The sequence below is a fragment of the Fomitiporia mediterranea genome (genome assembly GCF_000271605.1).
Source record: "Fomitiporia mediterranea MF3/22 unplaced genomic scaffold FOMMEscaffold_7, whole genome shotgun sequence".
NCBI classification, from domain to species: Eukaryota; Fungi; Basidiomycota; class Agaricomycetes; order Hymenochaetales; family Hymenochaetaceae; genus Fomitiporia; species Fomitiporia mediterranea.
The window spans coordinates 647,743-670,315 of record NW_006760392.1 but is presented as its reverse complement, the minus strand read 5'-3'; the positions used below and the strand labels follow the sequence as shown (position 1 = coordinate 670,315).

The following is a 22,573-nucleotide window of genomic DNA, read 5'->3' as shown; positions in this document are numbered from 1 at the left end:
AAAGGAGCTGTTGTTAATTGTACCTGATGTCTGAAAGTAAGTCAAGGAACTGTTATCTGCTAAGTGAGTTCTGAATACTGTCACACACCTTGTCTTGACAGAACCCTTAGAACTAATGACTTCTAAAGATACAATTGTAGTTCAAGTCTCACAGTATGTGTAGAGTCTAGAGTCAGTTGTAGAACAGGCTATACTGTTACATACAGTTAAAGCCATCTTCAAAGATACTAAAGAAATCCACTATATTCTAGACTAAGGAGTAACACTCTGTATTATTTGTAAGAATGTATAGAAACATCTCAGAATCCATCTGTGTTCTGATCTTACAATTATGCTTAAAACTACTAACTCTAGACAAGTACTAACACTCAGTACTGTTGAGAATGTAAAGATCAATATTGTTAGAGTTAACATTACCCTCCAAGCCCAAGTCATTTGTCAAGCCCTGTTTAAGGCACTCCTAGGCCAACCATTCTTTACTATTACAGAATGTAAAATAAAGGACTTTATTAACAGTAACTAATCTATAATACTATCAGATCCCTCAGATTATTAACAGAAGTGCTGAGTTATAACCAGAACACAAACCATTCTACAGAAACACAACAAACAAGGATTTGTAGTAATCACTAATCTCTCAACTCTTATATTAGTTAATCAGCCCCTCAGTGTTCAGGACAAACAGTGTTCCAATTTGAGTTCTAATACTATTAAAGCTGCAAATCCTGACACACACACACTATCCTATAATAGACACACACTAGTCTCTACTATAGTTAATCTGCTCCTCAGTTGTCTAGTCACTCTGTCACCTACCCTAGGATTAGACCCCTTTGTTTTATACATGCCTGACAGCCCTAGAGAAAACATATTTGTATACAAGAAGGTAGTAAAGAAGGTTAGACCAGTTGCTAGAACTCTCCTAGAAGAGTTTCAGATTATTTAACAGAAGTATCCTGATCTGTTGAAAGACATGCTAGAACTACTACTACACTCTAAGCTGTTTGTCCTAACACACTATTTCATACAAGAACACATGGAAGCTCTTAACATTAATCTATACAACTTCCTCTAGCTAGAAGAGTGCTAGCTTTTGATCAACCTGATTTTAATACATGAAGATGCCTTTGCCTGGAACAAGCTTGAGAAAGGTGCCCTAGACTCAGAATACTTTAATCCAATATTGATTCTGACTGTTCCACATATTCCATGAGTACAAAGGAACATCTGGATTCTATAGAGAAACCTTGACACAGTTGTGAAAATTCTCAAAGACAAAATCACCACTAGAGTTTATGAGCTGTCAAACTCATCTTACTATTCCTGATAGTTTACTATAGTAAAGAAAGACAGAAAGTCTCTGTGCCTGGTCTACAATCTCTAGAAACTCAACTGAGTTTTAATCTGAGACTCATCTGTACCTCTAATAATTGAACAGGTTGTTAAATCCTTCTCTAGAAGGGCTATTTACTCTGTGCTAGATCTCTTTGTTACCTTTGACCAACACTCTCTTAATGAACACTCTTACAATCTTACAATGTTTCAGACACTACTTGGAACATTCTGACTTACTATTATTCTGATAAGTTATACTAATTCTTTTCAAATTATACACAGTAATATTACTTTTATTTTACATGACAAAATTCCTAATACAGTACAACCCTACACTAATAATGTCTATGTCAAAGGCAGAACTATAAGATATGAACTTTCAGACAGAATGTACAAAACTGTTCCCAGAAACCCTAGTATCTGACAATTTGTGTAGGAACACACTCACAACCTAAACTATGTCATACAGTAAGTTAAAGCAGTCTACAGAATGTTCTCCAGTCTGAAGCTGTGTGTGTTCCAACTGTACACAACTGTCTTAGGTTATAAGTGTACCTATGCTGGAAGGGAGCCAGATGATTCAAAAGTCCAGAAAATCTGTAACTGGCCTACATGTCAATCTGTCTCCAAAGTTAGAGGATTCCTCAGAACTGTAAGTGTCCTCTGTATGTTTATTTGAAATTTTGCTCAGCTTGCTAGACTACTCACACATTTGACCAAGTACAATACTCTGTTCAAGTTCCATTCAGAACACATGGTAGTAATGGACAAACTCAAAGATACTATTATTAATAGCCCTGCCTTATGTGTTATTAATTATGAGTCAGACATGGAGGTTATTGTCACTGTAGACTCATCTATTATTAGTGTAGGATTCTATCTTGGACAAGAACACCTCAACAGTCATTGTCAAATCAACCAATTTGGATTGATTAACTAGAACAAAGTACAATCCTAATACTCCTAAGCTAAGATCAAACTCTTCAGATTGTTCTGTGTACTCTATACCTTACAAATTCACCTTATTAGAGTGAGGAAGTTAGTAGTAGAAATGAATACTGTCTATGTTAAGAGTATGATAAATAACCTGGACCTACAGCTGAATGCTACAATTAACAGATGGATTGCTAGAATCCTACTGTTCAACTTCAAGTTCTAACACATTCCAGCCCTACAGTTTGCTTGTACCAATAGACTGTCTCAATGTCTGTACACTGAAGCCAACCTAGAAGAAGAAGATGACTTTAAGGAATAGATTGACTAAGCTTACACCTTCTGTTACAGTTCTGTGTTCACTGTTCTAAACAATACCAAACCTTCTAAAACATTTCTGACAACTGATTATACATGTGTTAGAGAATATTGTCTCAGACAAGTTAAGACCTTCCTGGAAACATGCCTCTGACTGTCTAGGATGGAAAATCACAAATTCACCACCTTTGTTTACTATACAACCACTTTCTTTATCAAGACTGACTGACTGTGGCAGAAAACCTGAGACAACAACCACTAACTTGTAATAGAACCCAACTGATGATAGAATCTTGTTAAGACTGTGTATGACAATCTCAGACATAAAGGAGTCTACTCTGTCCAGGCTAGACTTCTTAACCACTTCTGGTGGCCTAGCCTTAGACCTGACATTAAGTACTACATTTGTACCTACTACAAATGCTAACTCTGTCAGACAACTCAAATCCTAATCCCTCCCAGCATTCTGAAGATTGCCCTATTATTTACTAAGGTATACATCAACACTAAGTTTATACTGAAAGTAGGAGGGTTCTGATACATTGTTCATACTCAATACACACTCTCTAGCTACTCTGAGTTCTACTTACTCTGTTCCAAAACTAGACAAAGTATTAGACAATTCATTTTTAAAGATATACTCTGTTGATTTAGTGTGTTCCCAGAACTCATTACTGACAACAGAACCCTGTTTGTCACTATACTAGATTGGCTTTACAACCAATACTACATTAATCACATCTGTATTAGTACATACAACTCTTAAGCTAATAGTATTATTGAATACTACCACTTTGACATACAGGAAGCCCTTATGAAGGCCACCAAAGGGAATGAACTACAATAGTATAAACACACACATTCTGTCTTTTGATTGGATCAGATCACAATCTGTTGTACAACTAGTATGTTCCCTTATTTTATTGTCTATAGTGTTGAACCACTTCTCCCATTCAATATTATAAAAGTAATGTATCTTGCTCTAGCACTAGACAAACTCATAACAATGACAGAACTCATTACAACTCAAGCATGTCAACTACAGTATTACAGAACATGTTCATACAGACTAGATTGCTTCACTCTAACAATTTGAAGAAATGCACAAACACTCAATCAAGGATTTTAACTTCAAACCTGGTCAACTTGTCCTCATACACAACTCTAAATCATGAATGGATCTTAGACAAAAAACCAAGCCATACTATCTCAGACCATACATAGTAGTCTGTTGTACACAAGGAGGATCCTATATTGTAGCTGAACTCAATGGATTAGTCTCCTGTCTTTGTATTATAGTGTTCTGCTTGGTTCTATACTTTGCCCACACTATACTCTTGATTCCAGTCACACATCTTGTTGAAAACTTTAGTCTAGCTAATGAAATTGACAACACTAACAACCTGCTACTGTCAGACAAGCTTTCTAAGGACTCTAACTCTGACTAAAGGCCAATTGTGACTAACTACTATAGACTTATACATTCCATACTTTCTTGAATTCACCTTTTTCTATTAACCCCTTATAATATTCTAGACAACATTCTGATCCTGTTCTGCTCTGTCTTCTGTTTTTCTTTGATTTTGCTTTTAACTAATTGTAGATTATAGTTAGACTTACACTTCAAACCTGTATGGTTTTCCCTGTAGTATGTTTTTTTCCTACTAGGTTTTTTGTACACAGGTTTTTGTCTAGCAGCCCTTAGACCACTTTTGCATTTCTTTAGTCACAACAGTCTCAAAGTCATGTATTGAGAGCCTTGTTCTGTTCTGTTCTGTTCTTGTTCTGTTCTTACATAGTTCTTGTTCTATTTTGGTTCTGTTTTTGTTCTGTTTCTTTTTTGGTTTTGTTCTGTTCTTGTTCTGTTCTTGTTCTGTTCTTGTTCCATTCTTGTTCTGTTAGTTTGCCTTACTTTCAGTATACATATGGCCTTGCCTCTGTTGTTTACCTATCAATACTGAGTCACTCTTATTACCTTACAATTATTACACTCATACTTTGGTAACATTACACATTGTTATGAACATACAGAAAATACTATTCAAAACTATAGAGGGGGGATTATATTTGACTACTTCTACAGGCAGCTTTTATGTCAACTGTCTCACTTATACTAGTTCAATTGTTCTGAATGGAACATCTAATTCTGTCCATCCTTCTGTCCATCCTTTCAACACCTTGCCTTTGTGCCCATCCTAGCCTGTAACTGCTCTATGTCCTGTATTATTGTATCCAACATTGTACAATAGGTAGCTACCTACCTTCTAAGGACACAAAGCTTGTGTTTAAGCTCTAGATCCTCTCAGAACTCACTGTCATCCAACAAGTGTTCTAAGAGTTCACCTAGAAGAATGTTGTCTTTAAAAGCTATTAGTATTAATCTCAGAACAACTTACCCAGATCCTCCAGATGCACCCTTGACAGTCTAGCTACAGGGTACAGGTTTGTCACTATTGTCCTCCCCCACCTCAACCTTACATCCCTTACTACCTTACTAGTCTTTGTAAGAGAGTAACAGATCTTACTCTTCTTACATACTAAGTATACAATTGTCTCACTATACTCTTGAATACATACTATGTACTGACAGACACAGCTACTACACCTCCAACTTGTCAAAGGTGTTAGGCTACTGTCTAACACTGACTCTAGCACTGGAGAACTGTTCTAGAACTATAACTTGACCTGTCCATTTTCAACCTCCTCTACTACCCAGTCTGTCTTGTAGAAGTCTGATTTGTACAACACAGAATGCCTCCTACCCAAATATATGTAATCTGTATCTAGATCAAGTGACTGGTAGTAGTCAGTCAAATCATTAATAAGTAAAGAAGGGACTATGTACTGCTTGAGTCATCCTCCTCATTATTCTGACAGTCTGGTAACACTCCTTACTACTCATAAAGGAGTGTGTTCAACCTCTTGTTATCTAGTGTTTGATCCTGCTTGTATACTCAGTATGTGGACAGCTCACACTCTAACTTGGAACCTGGCAGAACGTCCAGTTCACCTATAGGAGCACCTGTCTCAGTATCCTAGACAGTATACTTAACCACATTGGACAGTCTCAGAACTACAATCTCTACTACCTGCTTTGTTAGAGGAGTAACACTTGGTTTGTTAATGACCATAGTATCTTCATACTCTCAAAGTGGTTTACTGATTAGAGCATCCTTGTGGCTACTAATAGAGTAGAGGGCAGAACTGGTACAGTTGTGGGTAAGTGCTTGGACATTGTATTGTCTCTGGGTCTTCTGACAAGACACTGTAGGCTGATTATAATGTACTATTATGAGATGATTAGTTCATCAACAGACGAACCACGAGACAATGACTTCATAATGTCTCAGTTAGAATACATACAATATAAGGACGAGAGACACTGAGCAGTCAATCGTCACCTCACCCCTTGTCTATGCATGCCCCCCTTTAAGTTCTCCCTCTCAACAGGTTATGAGCCTTGAGCTCCCTGCATACATGCATCCACTGTACACTCTAAACTCTTTACTTGCATACATTCACACACATTCGCATCATGGTTCCCCCACATACAGATATGCACTGTAAACCAGCCAATGTACCTAAATACTTTGGTCAAAACATTACAATGCTTAAGACTGAAGCAAACTACAAGATGTGGCACTACTGTATCGTTTCTAGTGTTACAGCTATGTGCTTCAAACACTTACTAAAGGATGAACCACAGAACAAAGCCGAGAGGGAGATGGCTAAGGCCATTCATGCATACATAGTCAATAACATTGCTGACACAATATTGGCAAACTATATGCACTTCAATACGTCTATCCCTCAGTTAATGAAAGTGCTTGAAGAACGCTTTAACCCTCAGACAGTATGTAAAAAGGTTATTGACAAATCAGCACTGTTTATTTGTAGAGACCATGTAAAACATTTCAGACATACATTAGACAGACTTGAGGAAGCATACACAACTCTGTCTGCTAACAGTGATCCACCACACAACTCTACATACAAAGCAGCAATATTGCTTGCTACTCCTGAGCAATATACACACATAGTAAATACAATAATACAATCTACTGATGCCCAAAACGAAGGCAAACCAGTCAATGAACATAAGAAAGTTGAACTGAAGCAACTAATCCTTACATTGCAGAATGCCTACAACAATTACTGTGCTAAACAAGCACAAGATTCTAATGATTGGACAAAGAATAATGTATACATTAATACTATGTATAAAGCCAATAAGCAGAGGAAATTCAATCTGCCAAATCTGTTCAATCTGACAAAAGCAAAATGTTTCAATTGTGGAAAAACAGGACATTTCTCTAAGGAATGCTGTAAACCTCCTACTGAAGCTATGAAGCTTGCATGCACCAAACATCAGGCTAACATCACACATAAAACGAATCAAACTGTAGAAAACACAACAAACACATTTATTATTGAAAACCCAAACGAAAACAATGTTGAATTAAAGGAAAGTGATGTTGAAATGAATGATAATGCTTACACTCTTATTCTGAGCAACCAGGACAAACAATTCGAACAATATGTTTCCTGGGTATGTACCAATGTATTTACAAATACAATCATAGCTAACAAGAAATCCTATATGCAAACAATGGATTTACTCGATTCTAGTGCATCAATACATGCTACTCCTTATCTATTTTGATTAACAGATGTACACAACATAACTCCTACAATTGTAACTATTGCAAATAGGTCAACAATGACTCTTAATTGAGCTAGATCTATGTGTATCAAAATCCCAAAGAATATACAAGAAAAAAGTGTCATAACATTACAAAACATCTATTACTATCTACAAATGACCTTTTCCCTCATAAGTCAAGCACTACTATGTAGGGAAGGTTATTCTTTTATGTTTACAAATGATAATTGTACTATAACATCACTATGTAACAAATACATTAGACATATATGATTGAGAAATAACTTGTATATTTTGTACAATAATCATTTATTAAAAACAATGAACAAACTATCTATTTATAATATACATAAATGCCTTGGACACATAAGTTACAATTATATTAAACGATTATTAAAGACACAACCAAGTGTACTATCAACTAAAATAACAAACTACAAAGAAAAAGAATGTATTGAATGCATAAAAGCAAATATTGAACGTACACCAATACCAAAACTATGTCAATCTCCTCTTGCAAATCAATTTGGAGATCTTATTCATATTGATATTATTGGTCCTATTGAACTGTACACATATAAGAACATATGCTACTTATTAACAATTGTAGACGATTCTACTTGTTAGTGCATAATGCTCAAATTACAAACAAAATCTGATGCATATACACAATATGTACAATGAACAACTAAAATATTTACACAGCACAGAGTTAAAATAAAACTTTTACAAAGTGATAATGATACTGTATTCCTTAGTGAAGATTTCCAACAATATTTAGATTCACAAGGAACAAAACAAAGATTAACAGTACATCATACTCCACAACAGAACAGAATAGCAGAACAAATGCATAAAACTATATTTAGAGGTGTAAGAGCATATCTAACATCTACTGAATTACTATTTACATTATAGGCTGAAGCAGCAATTCATATTACCTATATTCATAATAGAACACCCTGTGCTGCTTTAAATTATAATACCCTACATTACAAACGTTACAGAACACACAGAACAATTGATAATATATACGAATTTGGTCAATATATTATCATTTGCAATGAAAATCCTACAAAAATACAACAGTAAGGTATCATCACTTGTTGGATAGGATTAGACAATGAAAGTAAAGGCTATAAAACTTGGCACAATAATAAAATTACCATCAAACAAAATATTCAATTTCTCGAAGGTAAACCTCCTCAAATTGAAGGGGAGAAAATAGACAATACAAACAACAATACAAACGAGTGTTTAATAATTAAAAATAACAAAACGGATGATAGAATAATAAGAACGGACGACAATGATACAGACAACACTGATCCTAACAAAAAAGGAAAAGCAGCAGAACCAACAGACTTAACAGACGACAAAGTTAAATTAACTGAAAAAGAAGTAGAACCTAAATTACATTGATTGGAACAGAAACAGAAACTGACAGAATGTGCTATTGAGCTTGAACAATGTATGGAGAATAAACATGTAACAAAACACATGTATGCACTTAGCAAAAAGGATGAAGATAATATTACCATTCATTTAACAGAATTTAATGCTAAAATAAGTGAAATACAATCAGATCCGACTTCATTTTATGAAGCAATCCAACGTCCAAATTGTGATTCATGGATTACAGCTATGAAAGACAAAATAAAACAATTAGAAAATCATAATACATGGGAAATCATGAATCCACACAATAATATTAACATTATCAGAACACAATTTGTCTATAAAATAAAGCAATACACTGATAATAGTATAGAAAAATATAAAGCACAATTAGTAGTTCAAGGAAACTATCAGATTGACAGCCTTGACTATCATACAGACAATTTATTTGCTCCTACTGTTAGACTATCTACAGTGCAATTAATATTAGTATGGGCAGCATCTAATAATTATGAAATACATCAGATAGATATAAAATTGGCATATCTGTATGGACAATTAACAGAAGACAAGGAAATATATGTTAAACCTCCTCCAGGTAACTTAATAGACAGATTACAGAATGGACAAATATTACAATTATGAAAAGCACTATACAGATTAAAACAAGCTGGTAGAAGATGGTATAAAACACTATCTAATATACTACTTAAATGCAGATTAACAAAATCCGAACATGATAACACTGTATTCTTCACAAAGAAGAAAGAAATAACTGTAGCCATATTATTTGTACATGTTGACAATATTACTATTGTGGCAAAGAATAATAATACTATTGTAATGATAAAACAATCTATTGCATGTCATTTACAATATACAGACAGTAGCAAATTACACTGGCTACTTGGTATAGAGATTCAATACAACAGAGAGTATAGATTCATCAGGATGTGTCAGACACGTTATATTAATAGTATAATAGAATGTTACAAACTTACAAACAAACAAAGTGTACAAACACCTATGCAGCCCAGTACACAATTAAAAACAGTATTGCAAACTGATAACAATAGAAAACAAATGTCTGATATACCATACATGAACATGGTTGGTGCACTTAGATACATTGTAGACTGTACACAGCCAGATATAGCATTTGCAACAAATCAGTTAGCAAAATACCTCAATGACCCCAGTATGGAGCATTATCTGGCACTTAAACATTGTTACATGTACTTAAAAACTACAAGCAATGTCTGGCTCCAACTTGGCAGCACAAATCAATCAATATTGAACAGCTATACAGACACAGACAGTATGATGCAAGAAGGGCATTGTGCAATATCAGGATATGCATTTTACTTGAGCAATTCATTAGTTTTGTGGTCAAGTAAAAGACAAACACTGGTGGCAAATTCAATGTATGAAGCTGAATTAATAGCTCTTGCAAGAGGAACACAGGAAGTGATCACACTTACTCATTTAGCTGAAGAGATTCTGCAGGTCTCTGATGCACCAATTAATATCTTTTGCAATAACAATACTGTTATACAAACAGTTACATTGGACAAACTCAAATATTCGGAACGAACGAAGCATTTAGATCATAAGAAAGATTTTATTAAATGCTACATTGAGTTAGAGTACATAAATGCGAAATACATACGGACGAACAATCAACAAGCAGATATATTAACTAAAGCACTACATGTACCACAAGTCAAACATCTTACCAGTTTACTTGGACTAGTAAGAGTTTGAAGGGGAGTATTATAAGATGATTAGTTCATCAACAGACAAACCACAAGACAATGACTTCATAATGTCTCAGTTAGAATACATACAATATAAGGATGAGAGACACTGAGTGGTCAATCGTCACCTCACCCCTTGTCTATACGTGCCCCCCTTTAAGTTCTCCCTCTCAACATGTACTCACTACATTAAGTGTGTAGGCCAGCTTTGTACTTACTGTACTGTAGCAGCTCATACTTTAACTCAAAACATGAGTGTTGTAAATTGATGTAGAGTATACTACTAATAGCCAATCTACTGTCCTTACACACTGTAGCAACTCCTGTATCCTTTGTACAAGGGCCTGTACTCAGTTGTAAACCTGATTCACTTCTTACAACAATGACATGGTTGAAGAAGAAGGACAAACTTGAAAAGAAGTAGAAGATTGAAACATAAAGTGTACTAGTTTGCAAATTTACACCCTTGGGTGTGACTGGGGACAGTCACATTCTAAAACACCTGGGAGATGTCATACTCATACAACATGTATGTTCTAATATGTTCCAATTGGAAGGGCTCAGTTGTATCAAAGTTGTATCATCCTCACATCAGCAATCCTTTAATTATGTTATCATTGCCTACACAATAGTTTTGGTCACTCAACTCAGACTAGTTAGGTTCCAGACTCTAGTTCCAATTCATAAAGGTAAGACTCTGAGCCTTCAGACAGCTAGTCAATCAATACAAAGGGGACTTGGATCCAGAGTCCTGGATAGGTTGATACAAAGGAGACAGTAGTGGATTTGTTCACAAAGGACTAGTAGCTACAAAGGACTCATAATTTCTATAAATACCCTCATGTAATTTGTACTTTCCAGCAATCAAGTTACTCTCTACTGTGACTCTTAGTGTGTAGTTTAACAGTCTCCTCAGTAAACATTCATCTTGCCTTGTCTTGTCTTGTATTGTCTTGTTCTGAAGTGTGGCTTTGTCATTCTGTACTACTCTTGTCTTGTTAATTGTCACCTTCAGAACTTGTATGTTCTGCTTGGATCTACCTATTCCTTCTCACTCTTGACCCCTCTCAGTGTCTGTACCTTGCAGACTCAACTGACCTCTTCTACCTCAACTAGTACTTGAGATTGACAATAGTCTAGAATGTATATAATAGAAAAAAACAAGAAAAGTTTTGTATAAAAAATTATGCAGAGGGTTCAAAAGGTTGTGTTTAAAGGACCAGTGAATGCCTGTAGCAACCAAACCACCCCTGCGTTACACGTTACGGTTGTACCCATACAGATGGGTACAGTACTTGACAACCTGTATTCGCATACATAACACCACGCCTGCTGCACATAAGCATCTGCATACGTTTTTCCAGTGCAGGAACAGCGCTGAGGCTGTGAATGATGTGCTAAAAACCTTGTTCCCTGGGCTACGTCGCGGATAAATAAACGATGTCGTCCTCCACTATCGCTCCATCGACATTTCCTTACTCCCATAAAGCAGCTGCAGCTCCGTCCCTGTGAACAAGACAAGCAAGATGCGCTCGATATTCATGACAAGTTCGAGGTCATTACCAGAGATGCACTCCCTTCTGGATGACGACGTCTCGTCGAAAGAGAGATCGTATACATCAGAATATACTTGTTCGCTATTCTCTGAAAGGCTGTCATCGAACCAGACATGCGACGACCTGCCTGGCCCGGGTCGAATTATAGACAAATACATCTATCAGCCTGGAGGGCGGTTTCTCGAACGAAAGCTAAATCCCCTCCTTTACGGCCGCGATCGATTACGCGAGCTGTACCAAGCTGAAACCTCCATCGATAACTTCTTCAAATCTGTAGCTTTGCAATCTAGCGGTTACTTTCTTGTCAAACACGGGTATTGGGATATCGACGGATTCAAAGTGATCAAGCTCAGCTTGTCAGGGCTGCTTTATTTCTGGGGAGGACAGAACATCAAAAGCTGGGACAATTCGATCGTTAGGGATCAGTGCCGGGTTATTGCGGCATCCATACGGTAACTTTGTCCTCGTTATCATTTATGTTTACTCTAATCCATCAATAAGCTCACAACGTCGCAACGTCAAACTCGAAGCTATCCGAATCGCTGCCATTCTTTTGAATAAGTACCCGAGACTGTGGAGATACTTCAATGTATCTTCCATTCGTCGAGAACTTCTGGCTGAAAAAGTTACACTTTCCGGAGGACCCTATTCGGAGTTCGACAAGACGAGTGGCTTTTACTCCTTGCTACACAACCTATCTTTGGAGCTACCACAAGACAGACTCTCGCGGACAGACTCTCTATCGACACGAGTTTCTCTACTCTCCTTTATCGCTGATGTCCTGGAAGATTATTCATCAGAGATGTGAGTGAATTCATGTATCTTGTGTATAGCAAGATGCAATGTTTACATTCTTTACATTTCTCCTTAATCAAAATGGGAAGAGAGTCGCACGTCGAATTACAGTGCTTCATCCGACAACTCTTGTACATACACGGTGTTCACATACTCTTCGACCTGAAGTCGAATAGCGAGTTTTCCGAAGTCGTTTTCTGGGAGAAGTACATTCGCCTTCTGGACAAAAAACCTGAGTCGTGGAGTCAGGATGATATAGACGTCAAATTGACCTTGTTTACTTGCCTGCACATGTGCTTGAAAGGGAATGTGGAAACCATGCCTCCATCACTTTATATTAATGAGGAAATTACGACAAAGATGGCGATGTCTCCAGGTCGCTCATCCGGAAGGCGGTCTTCACGATCAGAGAGAAACCGAGTCGAAATATGCGAAGAGTTTGCTCGCTTGCATTTTGACGTGTTCCTGAAGCGGTCTTCTTTATCAAACAGGTATGTTATAACAACTGCCATTTCGAGGTCTTCAACACGACAACTGACTCTACTCAACCTTTAAGTGGTAAGGAGAATCGAGACGAGACTTGGACGAGTTTCGAAGAAGAATCTACAACACTGAAGTCTAGAGTCAAGCAACGGCTTTCTCTGAGCGACCGTCAAATCGAGTATATCTGGTATCGATCCGTGGAGGCTTTCCCAAGAGCTTGACTCAGTCCGGAGAGGGAGCAGCCTCAACTACTCAATGCTGGCTGAGCAACTATCTGTAATTTGTCTAGAGGATATAATTGTGTCTTCCTGATTGTAATTTATTTACAGTACCAAATTATCATTTGTCAAGGCAAACTTAGTCCATAGAAAGTCAAACAAATAGCAAATGTACTGATAGTTTTTAAATTCATTTCCGTGGACAGGGTTACATGCAAGTAGCACAAGAAAGATGACGAGGAGGACTAAGATCTGAGCGCCGAATTACTGCACTACAGAAGGTACGATAGAATTAGTAATTCTGTCAGTGTCACGTGTCAAATTCTTTACTTTTGCAAAAAAAAAGTTGTACCTTTACATGCTCATAGACTTGGATTCGTTATTTCGCTTGCGGTCACCAAACGTTCCCTCATTTCACAATGGCCGAACCAGCTGCTACTCTGCCAGTGCTCTTCACAACACACACTCCATACCCTCTTCCCGCTCAAAAGTTCATGATTCCTGCATCATGGAAGCGCTATCAGTTATCCCAACTCGTTAATAAGGCGCTCTCCCTCTCTCAGCCAATTCCGTTCGATTTCATTCTCAAAAAGACAGGAGAACTCTTAAGAGGCTCGTTACAGGAATGGAGTGAGGCTACCGGCGTCGGGACGGTGAGCCTCACTGTTCGCTTTCTGCCTCGCGGAGCTGATACACTGACAGTGACATGATTTGCAGGAAGAAACATTAGAAATTGAGTATGTCGAGTCGCTGCTCCCACCGACGCGCATTGCTGGCATGCCACATGATGATTGGGTGTCCGATGTATCATGTGGTATGCAAGGTCATTTCGTTACTGCAAACTATGATGGTCTGCTGCGTGTGTTCGACTCCTCCCAATCGCTAGTGCACACAATTTCGGGACACAATGCTGCCGTAACTTCTGTCTGTACTATCTCTTCTACACCTGATGGTTTGGGCAGGAGCAATGATGTGATAGTAGCGAGTGCATCGCACGATAGGACGGCGCGGCTAACGTCCTACAATCCAGATTCGAAGACAAGCCGAGCATTGGCCTCCCTCCATCTGCATACCTCTCCTATTTCATCTATTCTATCCTCTCCTGATGGCGAACACCTCCTTACCGCGGGCTGGGATAACCTCATTGGACTTTGGGACTCTAAGGTGCCATCTTCGGACGAGACTGACGCTTCCTCCACCGATGAACCTAAGTCTCGAAAACGTCGGCGCCTGGCGACTGGGAATGGTTCCTCAGAGGCTAAACGAAAGGCTCCTTCGGCAGTACTTAAGAGCCACACTGGACGTGTGACTGCTGCAATCTTCTCTTCGACAGACGGGAAGCGCGCGTACAGTGCGTCACTTGATGCAACGGTTCGCACTTGGGATATCGACACAGAGATCTGTCTACATACGCATACTGTTACAGAAGCTCCCTTCCTTGCCCTCGTTCATCTTTCCGCTCCTCACCTACTTGCAGCTTCTTCAACGGATCGCACTGTACGCATTATCGATACACGCACGTTTACTTCTACGTCTTCTTCTCTTGATGTGTCACCGCCTATAATCCTCCAACACGTGAATACCCCTGCTTGTCTCGCGGCGTCGCCTACGAGTTCTCATCACGTCGCAAGTGGAGGGTACGATGGAGTTGTGCGTGTATGGGATGTACGGAGTGCTAAGAGCGCTATTGCCAGTTTCCGTGCGGGTGAGGGCGTCGATGCGGAGAAAAGGGGAGACGCGAAGGTGCTGGGATTGGACTGGAGAAGTGGGGTGATGGCGGTAGCTGGTGAGGCGGGCCTAGATATATGGCGCGTGCCAGAGCGTGCTGAGGAGGCGCGGTAGACTAAGGATGCACACTGCAGTATATGAAGCTTGGTTTGTTTGGACGTTTGAGTTGGATCTTCCTAAGAGCTCACTTACTTGCTAACAAGACCCGGTGTTAGCAGCTAAAAGTATTTGTGAGTTCCGCCTCCACACTGTTCTGAGGATAATCGAACTGATGCTGTCTATGATTTCCTGGTATATTTTATTGTGTAATGTCGTCGAAAACTTGAATAATTTAGACCTAACCTCAAATGAACTCAGCTTGATTCCGCAGTCAATTAACTTGCGTGACACCAGACGGTCGACGAAAGAAACTAAACAAGACTTCCTCGGGATCTGCTCTGTTCAAATGTATCACTCCTTTATATTGCTGCTGTCAGCTCCCGCCAGCGTATGCTGGCGGCTTGCGAAGAAATTCCGACGTCTACGCGACACCCATTCTTCGCTGCGTTCTCTCACTTTACGGTCCGCTCTAATATCCGTGAGCACTGGATGGCGGGCCGCCAATACTGGGTGCCAAGAGACTTTCTTGGACGGGCATTAGCGAAGAGAAGTAGGCGAAGGTATAAAATCTCGACTTGACGTGGGCGAGAAGGGAGGCGTCTCAGATATCTAAGTGAGCTCATCTGAATACTGTTACAGAAAGAAAATGCACGGCTTCACTTCCAGTTTCATCATTTTTATTTCGGCACTGGCTGTTCATGTAGCTGGCCATGGGGTCGTCACATCTCCTAAACCACGCCAGGTGGATTCATTCTTTAATAATAATGAATCGTATCGCCACTGACGAGCTTTGTGGATTATAATCTGACATTCTGCTGTGCTGGGTCTCGACAACAGTACGGTCCTGTTGCAGAAGCAGCTTGTGGCGAGGCGGTGTACAATGTCCTTACATCTGGTGACCTCTTTTCATACACTTTCTCTCCTCTGTTTGCTTTGCTCACCATTTCACTATTATGTGACAACAGATTTAGAGGGTCCAATCGAGTTTGCAGTGGAGAAGGAAGACTCCTCGTTTGACGCTGCTACGTGTCCCTTGTTTTTCTGTCGAGGCGCCTCGGTGCGTGTGTTCTGCCACTGTCCCTCATGGGACAACATTGGAGAACATAGCCCACTAATGAGATCTTCATACTGATGTTCATACGGTTCATCCTTATGCTTCACTTAGATTGAAGACAATGTCGGTAACACACGTAAATACGCTGCAGGCGACGTCGTCAACTTCAAGATAGATCTTGAGGCACATCATACGGGAACAGCTGTATGTTTCTCATCCTATACCACATTTCGAGTCTGCTCACCGCGTCCCATCCTACGCCCATTTCTTTGGCGCGCATGAATCTCAGAACGTCTCGGTCGTACGTACATTTCTCAAGGCTCGCTCTGAATTGGGATAGTGCTTATGGTGCGAACGACGGTAATTTTAGGTGAATCAAATGTCACAAAAACCAATCGGTGCTCCTCTGTTCTACTGGCCAGTTTACGCGAACGAGTCACTTGGACCGTCCGAATGGCCAAAGAACGAAAGTACGCATGCTCGCTGTCTCAGATCATAATTATGACATTACTCATTCTCACAACGTTTCGCTTTTTCTCCCTACCATTTTGAATTCTCGGAAAACTCGTTGTACAACATTGTAGCTGACTTCAGCGTGACGATTCCGGACTTGGAAGGCCAGTGTTCGGGTGCTGGGAAGTGTGCGATCCAGTGGTGGTGGTAGTGAGTATTCTTGCTTGCTTTTTCTAGACCTTCTTGCTCTATTCTGCTCTCGTTTTTTCTACTGCTTCACGATGTCTTTTTATTTATTTCGTCCTTGAGTCAGACAGTCTGATCTATATCCGCTTTATAGTGCATACAGTAACGACCAAACATACGAGAGCTGTGTCGATTTCACCCAGTAATCAACGGTACGCTTGTTTGCGGTGAATAATATTGCTGCATCTCGGAAGGGGCGAAAGATCAACTCGGCCCGTTCATACTCTTGCAGTGTCGATAACAGTATGTATGGATAATTCCCCGAGTAGTTCCTTACCAATACACAGCTCAAGCACGATAAATTGTGAACTTCCAAAAAAGTCGGCCTTATACCAATACGGACAAATATTTGCGATCGACAAGATTCACAATCTTTTAATTTTCCTTTCGGGTTTTACTTTTACTTTCTTTCATACATGGGAGATATGACGTCATACACGGACTACGTTTAAATTTCAGCGTTTCACGGCTTCTGCTTCTGCTTCAAGGTTAGACGGGAACCAAGAACTTGACGAGTGCCTGCTTCCTGCACTTCGACGTTTCGAGACGCTTCCTTCAGAGTTTGGCAGCGTCGATGCCCTGCGTAACTGCAGCGTCATAGCGTTTCGCGGCTTCGTCAAAGTTGATCACGTTCCAGATCGCCTTCAAGTACTGTTTCACACAGGGTATACATTAGTTGTAAGTTAAAATAGAAGTAAGAAGTTGCTATGGAGGACGCACGTCAGGCTTGACATTGAGGTACTGGAGGTAGAATGCGTGCTCCCAGATGTCGATGCCGATGATAGGGAGGTGAGACAGGAGCGGGTCCTGGTTGGATGTCGTCGTGATCTCGAGCTTCTTCGTCGTCGGGTTCAAGCCCTGGTCATGGTACCAGTAAGAATCATATCAATGGCAAGGGCGGAAACCAAAACAACGTACGAGCCAGCCCCACCCAGATCCTTGGATAGCGAGTGTCGCTGCGTTGAATTTCTCTACTAACGTCTTAAGGTCACCGAATTCCTGTTGGATCGCCTTCGCAAATGCCGAGTTCGGGTCAAGCTGGCCACCGCGACCTCCCTTCTCAGGGGCGGGAGCCATATTCTTCCAGAACAGCGAGTGGTTAATGTGACCACCGCCGTTGAACTTGAGAGCACCTTGGAGAGCGATGCGCTCCTTCGGCGTGGAAGACTTAGCGTACGCTTCCTCGGCAGCATTGAGGGCATTGACGTATGTCTGGTGGTGTTTTGTGTGGTGGAGCTTCATGATTTGCTCGGAGATGTAAGGCTCCAGAGCATTGTAGTCGTAGGGCAGCGACGGGAGAGTGTGCTATCGACGGACATCAAAGTGAGTATATGCGCGACGATCGCGACGATCGCAACGCAGCGGAAGAGAGAAGAGAGCTCATTAGCAGATGAGTGTACCATGGATGAAGGATGGATGCATACCGGCATAGTGGAACTACTAGTGAGACAGTCGAGAGGAGGGTTGCTGGTGAGTTATGCAGTCGTTGTCGCTAGTCGCCCTCTTTATATCGTCATACGATTGTCGCGCTGAATAAGCTTTCAACATTTCCCCAACGCTCTTTCAGCCTCTACCGACGCACCTGCACTTGACGACTCAATAACAAATCCATAAAGGGTATACAGCACCCTATCCCCTCAACGTATTCTTCCGCCCTGCATGCCTTCTTTCCCGACATCACTGAATCGCGAAGCCAAGATAGCGAACCCGCAGAACGGAAATGAAACGAGTTGACCGGCCCTGAAGGCGAATAACGTTCACGTGCGATCGGACATCCGACGTCTCGGTGTTACGCGCTCGTTCTTTCGTCTATACATCCAGTGGACGGACACTTGAACATTAAATGCTATGTTTAGTGCTCCCGTTCCTCTGGTACTTATCTTTCATACCTTTCCTTCCGCCAATTCATCCTCTTCTCTCTTTTCTCCTTTCACTACCCCGACACTCTGGATGCACCAGTCACCTGCAGATGCTCTCCATGGCTTCTCATTTCTGTGTGCTCGAACTGGGTAGCTTCTTTGTTCTCGCTTGCACCCCGCATGCCCACGAGTCTCATATCTCGTAACTACTGTGCAGGGAGTACCGCAGAAAATAACTCGCTACAAACTTTCTTGGCATGCATGCTGTGTCCCTCGTCGTCTCTTCCGAAATCCGAGCCCACTTTTCGCTTGTTTCCGAGGAAAACTACCGAGCTATTGTACTTTCTCTTGATCTCTTCCCTCGACCCAGAGTACAGTATACCTCATTGGTTTCCTTACCATTGGTGCAGATCAGTAATGCCTTAAGCTTTCCAGAACTCCAACTGCTAAGGTCCCCGTGTCTCTCTGACGTCTCTTCGCGCACATCTGCATCGAGATCCATAGACAAGCACCGACCCCAGACCGGCCTTATGGCGTCGGGCTCATCGTGAATGATTTTGGACCGCCTGTCTATTGCAGCTACTCCACTCCACCGTTCAGTTATACTGTCTGGGCTTCGGATGAATATGTGGTTGAATTTGCCTAGCTCGACTGGATCCAAATCTTCTCTCTCAAGAAGGTTGCTATCTCACTTTCATCGGGGACACTGGGAAACGCTCTCAGGATCGATAAACGAGAAGTGTAAGAGACACAATATCAACGCTTACTTCTGTGAATTACCTTGCTGGGCCTGGACATAGAGCTCATTTATTCGAGATATCCGTGCAACAATTTGACTAACTGGGTCTTCCTTGGTTTTTACCTTACCAACTCCAACGTCTATTCCTACTCGCTTGGTTCATGTCTATGGTCGCTTTGCTCAGGCTCAAACAAAGAGGGACAAAGCTTGGTACGGAGAGTCTTTACTGTTCGTTAGACGTAGGGTGGTCTTCATTTTTTCCGTCTCGTCGATTACGCCCCGCTCTTTTCCGTGAAAAGAAGCGGACTGAGGCAGCATGTCGTACTCTGGCTTTCAGTAATGAGCATAGTATTGGACTCCCAACTCTTGGCGCAGGATGGTAAAGTTGTGCACCTCATCGAATCTAATCCTCGAAGGTCGCCGTTCATCTATCAAGCTTCAGTTCATGCATCTTTGACAACAGGTTGCATACGAGCTACCGACCCCAGACCGGTTGTGTGGCGGCGCCATGCGGTATTTCTTATCTTTGCTAGTACAACAAACACGACATGGAAGGGCGGGGTATACGGTTTCGCCTGGCGAACATCATATTTGGAGTCTGGGCTTCACTTTCATATTTGCTGTCTACTCCGACTGAGCTTTGTGACATTCTTGCAGCTGTACACTTTTTCTGTCCCACAAATCACTGAGCTCTTCCATTTCACAATATTAGGCAATTCAAATATACTTTGCACTGTGCAGGACACTCAGAATTTTCCAAAACCTCAAGACATAATGGAAATTTTGCATGAGACGTCACTATATTCCGCCTAGCCTAGTCTGAACGCATATATGCTCCTCGACTCCCATCTGTGGTTCGTGCATGCAAAGCTGAACCCCTACAATAGGACATACTGCACCCTATTTCCTGAGCTTCACGGCATCTCACCATCTTCTCGGCCAGCCCTATTGTCCTTCTATCCTTCACAATCACTGATAGGGCTAAGAGTTCAAGTCCGATAATCCGATAATCCGAACACGGACTTCACAACCGTGAGCCAAGTTGTTGTCAACCGCAAAGTACAGCGCTGAATGCACTAGCCCCCCGCTCCCACATTGCTCTCAGGCAGTGAAAGTGAATTATCTCTCAGATTCTCTCCCCGCACTTCGTGTGTTGCATCCGCCTAAACACTGTGCATCATCAAGCCGCGAGTACATCTATGTTGCACATTAGTGAAGCACGACAAGGGGTGGTCTTGTCAAACGTGCATTCACCTATCCTGTTGTTTTCTTGCTCTGATTTACAACTACCGTTAACCACACTGCTGCTCACTTTTGATTCATTCTGGTTGGCACCATTGTGCACTGCACTTGAGTCGGCACAAAAACAGATGCATGGTCTTGAATATACTCACTCCAAATTCCAGTTCTAACGGATACCAGGGGTGAAATCTTAGTGTGTGTTTGGGGGGGGGGGGAACTCCGTCCTCTAAAACTTTTCTCTTGACTACCCCTCACCCGACGTCTCAAGCTTTACAGAGAACCAAAGGCAATGCACTACGTCACAGTCAATTCATACATATATGTTCGCAGCACCATCGATGATCCTTCCAAAATTATAAATACTAGTAGTCCAGCTCTGCTGAGTGTGAGATTCAAATATCAGATAATATAGCTGATTGGACTGGATCTAAGATGAGGGGAGACGGGATGCAGAGTAATTTGAGTTGTATTTTGAGTCTGTCCAGCCGTTTCCTTATTTGGACATTTGAACAAAATACGGATCAACAGGTTTTAGTCTCACGGTCACGCCACTGTTTCGAGCCGGCCCTCAACATTGTCATTTTCCGTTGTCGAATTTTTCTGTGCTCTTTCTCGCATCCACTTCCCCTAAACATCTCTCATTGCCTCTCTGCCTCTCCTGTCTCATGAATGCGATGTCAGGTAAGCTATTCTTTCAAAATGGATTGCAAAGGATGATACTTTAGTCATTCCCAAACATCAGAGTGCTCTTGCACGATGATTTTTTTTTTGTCATAGTTACACTGATGCGTCCATCTGCCTTTCTCCTCTTCTTCAAGACATGTGCACTGAATCGTCTTACTTACAGCTCATGATACACCGTATGGTTGTTTCCTTGGTAAAGACAGTTAACGCACTGGATGAATAGAAAAAATCGGCTTAAATAGATGTGCGTATGAGTTTCGATACCCTTTTATTCGAGTGTTCGCCTAGTGCTGGGCGATATGCTATGTTCGAAATGATGATCTCCATACAATCAAACTAGAGTATATGAGGTGGCCCCTACGTGGTGTCCACGACGATTTTTCTTTATCTGTCAATCCACTGATCGACTTCATCTTTCGTGCTGCTTCCGTTTGAATTTTCTGATTATTAACTGACAATTTTTGTTTTCTCAGATATGCGTACTACGTGTACGAGCATGCAACTACCATACTGTACAAATGGTTGAGTTGAACGTAAGCCATTTGAATTTCGTTTACGGTTTCTTTTATTCCTGCCCTTCCTACGATGAATAATGGAGTTACCGCCTGAGGCTCCCTACGCAGGGTTGCTAGAAGTGACGAAAATTCCTAGGCTGTACTTTTTGTATATCTGAACCCTCCTTCCCCACATTCATTTTTCTCATTATTCTTGTTTCTGTGAGGCTAACGATACGTTCCAATAGAATCCCTTCCTGGTAAGGATGGTGATCTACGCTATCGACCTGAGGTTGCATTTAGATGAGTATTCGTCACTGTGAGTGCTTGTTTCCGCCAGTCTGGCTTGCTCTCCCCGTAGTGGAGCAAATAATATATGATGTTTCTACACGACGGTCTTCGTATCATCGCTGCCGAAAATGCCCGCCACAGCTCAATTACTTCGGGCACCCCTCACTGATCTCATTCTATTCTTTTGATCGTTCCGAGCCTCGAACGCCATATTGACCATTGAATTTG

At 41.0% G+C, this 22,573-nt stretch overlaps 3 protein-coding genes across 3 annotated transcripts; 2 read left to right on the top strand and 1 right to left on the bottom strand.

Annotated features, from left to right (window-relative positions):
* Window positions 1-11,930: 11,930 nt before the first annotated feature.
* On the top strand, window positions 11,931-13,459 carry FOMMEDRAFT_157103 (uncharacterized protein; the record flags this gene model as incomplete). The annotated part of the gene is made up of 4 exons (XM_007267315.1): window positions 11,931-12,412; window positions 12,462-12,764; window positions 12,845-13,246; window positions 13,312-13,459. 4 exons carry the CDS (start codon window positions 11,931-11,933, stop codon window positions 13,457-13,459), a joined length of 1,335 nt encoding a protein of 444 aa, XP_007267377.1.
* A 412-nt stretch (window positions 13,460-13,871) lies between these two features.
* FOMMEDRAFT_147111 (WD40 repeat-like protein) lies at window positions 13,872-17,182 on the top strand. The gene is made up of 11 exons (XM_007267314.1): window positions 13,872-14,109; window positions 14,174-15,414; window positions 15,520-15,896; window positions 15,950-16,025; window positions 16,121-16,178; window positions 16,249-16,340; window positions 16,449-16,541; window positions 16,627-16,638; window positions 16,708-16,807; window positions 16,922-17,000; window positions 17,131-17,182. Exons 1-2 carry the CDS (start codon window positions 13,876-13,878, stop codon window positions 15,296-15,298), a joined length of 1,359 nt encoding a protein of 452 aa, XP_007267376.1. The 5' UTR covers window positions 13,872-13,875; the 3' UTR covers window positions 15,299-15,414; window positions 15,520-15,896; window positions 15,950-16,025; window positions 16,121-16,178; window positions 16,249-16,340; window positions 16,449-16,541; window positions 16,627-16,638; window positions 16,708-16,807; window positions 16,922-17,000; window positions 17,131-17,182.
* A 409-nt stretch (window positions 17,183-17,591) lies between these two features.
* FOMMEDRAFT_29082 (manganese superoxide dismutase) lies at window positions 17,592-18,466 on the bottom strand (the record flags this gene model as incomplete). Its single annotated transcript, XM_007267313.1, has 4 exons — window positions 17,592-17,687; window positions 17,757-17,894; window positions 17,955-18,341; window positions 18,461-18,466. The coding sequence occupies 4 exons, from the start codon at window positions 18,464-18,466 to the stop codon at window positions 17,592-17,594; spliced, it is 627 nt and encodes a 208-aa protein (XP_007267375.1).
* Window positions 18,467-22,573: the final 4,107 nt, after the last annotated feature.

Bases quoted from the DNA above. Each gene is read 5' to 3' on its own strand.
- FOMMEDRAFT_147111 (XM_007267314.1), top strand. From the start codon at position 13,876: ATGGCCGAACCAGCTGCTACTCTGCCAGTGCTCTTCACAACACACACT. The intron at 14,110-14,173 runs GTGAGCCTCACT...CATGATTTGCAG, and splicing joins AGGCTACCGGCGTCGGGACG to GAAGAAACATTAGAAATTGA.